Source organism: Carya illinoinensis, chromosome 9 (genome assembly GCF_018687715.1).
Source record: "Carya illinoinensis cultivar Pawnee chromosome 9, C.illinoinensisPawnee_v1, whole genome shotgun sequence".
NCBI classification, from domain to species: domain Eukaryota; kingdom Viridiplantae; phylum Streptophyta; class Magnoliopsida; order Fagales; family Juglandaceae; genus Carya; species Carya illinoinensis.
The window spans coordinates 6412166-6417668 of record NC_056760.1 but is presented as its reverse complement, the minus strand read 5'-3'; the positions used below and the strand labels follow the sequence as shown (position 1 = coordinate 6417668).

The 5503-nt window shown below is 33.4% G+C and overlaps 1 protein-coding gene across 1 annotated transcript; it reads left to right on the top strand.

Annotated features, from left to right (window-relative positions):
- Positions 1-246: 246 nt before the first annotated feature.
- On the top strand, positions 247-3712 carry LOC122277413 (B3 domain-containing transcription factor LEC2). The gene is made up of 6 exons (XM_043087382.1): positions 247-794; positions 921-995; positions 1460-1560; positions 1695-1741; positions 1834-1907; positions 3197-3712. The coding sequence occupies exons 1-6, from the start codon at positions 354-356 to the stop codon at positions 3515-3517; spliced, it is 1059 nt and encodes a 352-aa protein (XP_042943316.1). The 5' UTR covers positions 247-353; the 3' UTR covers positions 3518-3712.
- Positions 3713-5503: the final 1791 nt, after the last annotated feature.

Here is a 5503-nt window from a genome sequence, read left to right as displayed (position 1 = left end):
CTCTCAGTGGTCAGATGGGCATCCCAAAGCTACCACCCTCCGGCCATCTGTCAGCCACTCCACCCCATCAGCACGCTCTTCCTCTCTTCGCCTATCTGTTCACTCTATTTTTTCTATCTTCAACCACTCCACTGCACCTTTTGACACGTTTCTCTCGCTTTTCTTACACTTGTGCTCTCTCCACTGGCAGTGTCTTCAGGCTCCCCTTCTGGTTTCTTAGTTCTTATACCATATTTGGTTTCACAAGAAACAAACACTCACACCAAGCCTCAGCCTGTTCCTCACAGCCGTGTCTGATCGCAGGCCACCACAATCCTAAAGACCACGTTCAGATCTTCTTGTTCATTCTGATAATGGACAACTTTTTCACACCCATTCCCACAACCACCAGAGCCCCTTCAACCTCTTCACCCTTCTCAACCTCTCTTGTGTATTATTTTCCACCCCACGAAGGTCATCTGCAATTTCCCCACGCATTTCCTTTAGAGCAGGTTGGTCAGCATTTGGCGTACCCGGCATATCCTTTCGTAATTGGGGCTGGTCAGCAACCACATGATTTGCTATCGAAAGAACAAGAGAGAAGGCTTGTGGATGCTTGGACAACCAAGGTTGCGAGGAGTAAGCGCAAAATGGCACGCCAAAGGAGCCTCAGTTCGAGCAAAAATCCTGCTTCCTGGGCTACTTCGAATCAGGTATATACCCGGGGACTGGCCGTGTACGGTGCTGACGATGCTGAGGCGCAGAACAGCAACATCAAAAGAGATACCTACACGTTCTTCACGCCGGATAAGAAGGTGGGCTTCTGTGAACTCTGAATTTGATCTCCTAGATTGTAATTTTCTGGTTACAATATCGTGCGAATGATCTCCTATATATATTGGGTCTTTTATACATGGCTAAGTAATTCAATTTGGCTGTAGAGGCTTAGAGTTTTACTTAAAAAGGAGTTGAAGAATAGCGATGTTGGGTCCTTGGGCAGGATTGTGCTCCCTAAGGTAATGTTCTCCTATATGGTAAATTCTCCTTATCAATCTGGCTACGGAGGCTTAGAATTTTACTAAAAGAAGCCTGTTTGGTTTTATGTTGTTTTAGTTTGGTTCTTTGTATTTTTAGGAAAATTTGAGAAAAGGAAAACAAGCGCAGAGTCAACCACTAATATCTTTTATTAGCTTTGGTTCATGCGGCCATACCACTGCAATATGATTGTGATCTAGACTGCCCAATAACTAAGTTCTTCTTTCTCGGTATTTGCATACAAAAACATAAAAAAAGAAAAAATAGTCCTCGTTAGTGACAACTATTTTTGCAATGCATGGAGGAGAATTACCATCATCATCTAGAAAATCTTTAAAAATTCTGTTATATATTTACGCTCGCATTTTTCAGTTTTGTTGTTCGATATCCAAGCTGATCTAATGTATTCTTGGGTTAATGATCTCAATCATCAACTTCACCAAAGAGAGAAGCAGAAGAAAACCTCCCAACCCTCTCTGATAAAGATGGAATCCAAACTGTGATCCGAGATGTGTATTCTAACCAAGAGTGGAACGTGAAATACAAGTGAGTTCATATCATTTGGGCATTTGATTTCTTTCTTCAATTTTCTAGGGCCTTTTTACAATATCTTTGCACTATTTAGACCAACAGTTGTTTAAGGATCGATGTTTCATTTCTTTACGTTGATAATTACACAGGTATTGGTCAAATAATAAGAGCAGAATGTATGTCCTTGAAAATACAGGTAATTCCTGCACCGACCGATATTCTCTCTTAACTTGATTTGTCTGATCTCCCATGCTGCATGCATGTTCACTAATCTTTTCCAAATCACAGTGGATTTTGTGAGGCAAAATGAGCTGGTGATTGGAGATTCCATTACTCTTTACGAGGATGAATGCAAGAATCTCGTGAGTTCTTCTTCCTTAAAAGTTGTAACTCAATTTCTTTGAAAATTAATCCTCATTTAAAACAGAAAAAGAAAAGAAAGTTTTCTCTGATTGTAGGACTATAATGCCCTTGAACCTTTCCCTAAGACGATATCCCTAGCTTGGTGAAAGGCAAAACGACAGAGAGAAAAATGCCAATTAATATGGAAAAAAAAACTTACATATGTAAGCTTTAATGAACACATAGGATATGATGAGTTGGTTGTAAATTTGCCATTTAATAGACAGGTAGGACTGAGCTCGTGCTAAACAAGCACAGCTTAGAAGTTGGCTTGATGAATCAACATTTCTTATTATTATTTTTACTTAAAGCACTCTATAATATTATTTAAGAGAGTTTAGATATAGAAACGGTTTCATCTCATCTCATTATTATATTTTTTTAAAAATTTTCACACAAAATATAAGAAAAATTTTAATTTTTTTAAATCTTAAAATAATAATAATATTAAAAAATAATATTCTAATAATATTTTATTCAATTTTTAACTTTTATATAAAACTATCTCATTTCATATTATCTCACCATCCAAATTATAGCTAACATAATTTGTAGACTTTCAACAATTGGCTCTATTAAATATGGAGTTTACAAATTATATGTCTCTCTTCAACCGTAGAAAATATATATTTAAAAAAAAAAAAATCTATAAAATCTACATCCTAATTAATTAGATTAGCTGTAAAGTACCTGTGCGTTACAATTGCTGCCATCACGCAGGGAAATGCTTAAACCACCGCTGGTAGCTCTAGCTGGGGGTTACAACTAGCCCTCCTTTTTTCTCTTTTATTTAATAATTAAGGAAGTATTTTTTTGATAATATTATAAATTTTTAAAAATATATATTGAAAAGTATTAAAAAATACATGTTAAACAAATGCCAAAAATAAAAACACACACTATAACTAGCGGGAGCTACCAGCGGTAGCCGTAGTACTACCGTATCACATATCATGCATTTATTAGCCTTTTCTTATTAATTTTTTACACCAAATAAAAGATATTAATGTATTTATGTACTTGATTGTCATTTATTGTTTAATCTTGCATATAAATTCATGAAATATTTTCCATGCATTCATGGAAGTGAATTACCTGCCTAATATTAATTAGAATGTGCATTTTATAATGAAAGAATTATATACTAATATATAATTAATAATGCCTAGTGCATGTACGTACGTGTAGTAATTGCATGTAATTAATTAATGTTGTTCATTAATTAATATTGCGATCGAGGGTGATGCAGTATGTCACCATTAAAAGGGGAAAACGACCAGTAGTAGAAGAAGAAGACGACGATCATCAGCAGCAACCTGCATACAGAAGAGATCAGATGATGATGAATAATAGAAACCACATGATGATGAGCTACAACGTCTGCCACAACCAATATTCTACCCCATATACATACGGGAATAGAGATGAGGAAGAAGCATCTCTTGCATTACTCATAGAGCAACTCAGACACAAGGAAGAACTTGAAGCTAACAGCCTTGCAACTTTATCTATTGGATCATCAGGTCATCATGCTGCTTCTAATTATTCACATAGGCAGCCCCTACCCTGATCATTTAATATTAATCCATGCCGGCAGTATTTATCTTAATTAATATTATTCAACCATGCATGATCTTTTCAAAGTACCTCCTGGCATGGCTGCCTAATTCCAAGCCAATGCGATATATGCAACTTGTTTAATTTTCTTGCACCATGCATTTTGGGACATTTATCTGATCATAATTATTGATAAACATATTATATATATAAGTTACATGAATTTGATGTGCCTTCCAATTACTAGAATATATACCAGATTCTATATTATTTGCAAGGATAACATTTTGATTGAGCAACGAAAATTGACCCATTGTAAATAAGTTCGTAAGTACAAAATAAAATTTCTTTTGCAAGGAACCTAATCATGATCTCTTGTTGTGCCTTCATTTTAGAGCTTGAAATATATAATATACCCATAAAATAATAGGTATTTAAGCCATTTCACTTAATGTTCATAAATACAATGACTAAAGTACCACGGGTTTTATATTAATCAATGATACTATCCATTACCAGAAGCTGGAATGGCTTATTGAAAACCAACTACAAGTTCTTGGATGAAGGTTAACTTTGATGCAAGTTTTGTTAAAACTCAGCAGCAGATGGGGATAGGTGTTGTTATATATTCGAGATTCAACAAGTGATATTCATGTGGTATTAGCTGCTCAAAGAAGTTTTGTAACCTCTGTCTACTTAGATGAGTGTTATGCCCTTTTAAGAGCAGTTCGGTTTAGATTCTTCATGGTCAGGTCAGTTTATTGAAGACATTAAGCAAGCAAGGTTACTGTACTCCAGATGGGAGTTCTCTTTTATCAGAAGTGAATTAGGAAATCAATCATCTCATCAAACTACACAGTTAGCAGTACTTTCTTTTAGATATAGAAACTGTTTGGATGGAGGAAGGACCTGTTGTGGTTCTACCTTATATATATTTCTTTTGACAAGTCATGTATTAATTGAAATCCTCCACATTCTTGTATTAAAAAAAAAAAAATTGCACCAAGAACTCTTCATAGATGGTTTAATTTATTTAATTTCTTTTCTGTAATGATAATTATTTTGTTAATAATCTACTCTGCAACTAACAAACGTACGCGATAAATTAATTAGTACTTGATAAAACAAATATTGAATTTTAAATTTTTAGTAATCGTAATTCGTTTAAAACGACTTACAGAAATATTATGCACACAGTACTAAGTTTTATTTATTATTAACAGAATAAGACATATATCACGTATTTGATAGTGGACTGTGGATCATATTAATTAATTAGTATATGTAAAGAGAAATAATATTTACAATTTTGGAGTTCGTTGATTTGAAAAAGTTGAATTATTTATTATATTTTATTTAAAAATTTAGAAAAATTGTATATAATTAAATAAGATGATATGAAATGAGTCAAAATAGTTTTTTTAATCCAAACAAAACCTTAATTAGTACTTCTTTTCAAGCAATACAATTTATTTATAAAAATTTGAAAAAATCTAGTTGTAAACATAACTATGCATTAATATGTATATCAATTTAATGTGATTGATCAAAAAGTAGATTTTATTGAAAATAACGCTAATTTAAATTTTGAATATGAATTAATCAATATTGGTATATAGATTAATACGTAATTTTGCTTATACGTAAGAAAACTGTAAAGAATTTTGTTACTCATTATTCTGCATATTATATTTATTTATTTTTCTTTTATTTTTTATAAATTAATTGAATTTTTTATTCATTATTTATATATTGTATATTTAATAAGGAAAAAAAAAATAAAAATTATGTATAATGTGCATAGGGAGAATGAGTAGAAATTTTCATCTCGGAAACATCGTTAGAGTTCACTTTGGACTCAGGAGGTTGGCAGTAGACCTTCCTTTGCAACTCACAAAGTCAGTACTCACAACCATCGAAGTCCTTACAAGGCGTTTTCATTTGCAGTTTGTGCCAAGTGCCCCTGCCATTGCTACTCAGAAAACGCAGGGAAGCCACG

What these genes read in the sequence shown, in the direction of transcription:
- LOC122277413 (XM_043087382.1), top strand. Translation starts at nt 354, where the DNA reads ATGGACAACTTTTTCACACCCATTCCCACAACCACCAGAGCCCCTTCA. An exon ending in TCTTCACGCCGGATAAGAAG is followed by an intron (nt 795 to 920) that starts GTGGGCTTCTGT and finishes ATTTGGCTGTAG; the next exon opens with AGGCTTAGAGTTTTACTTAA. An exon ending in AGGATGAATGCAAGAATCTC is followed by an intron (nt 1,908 to 3,196) that starts GTGAGTTCTTCT and finishes AGGGTGATGCAG; the next exon opens with TATGTCACCATTAAAAGGGG.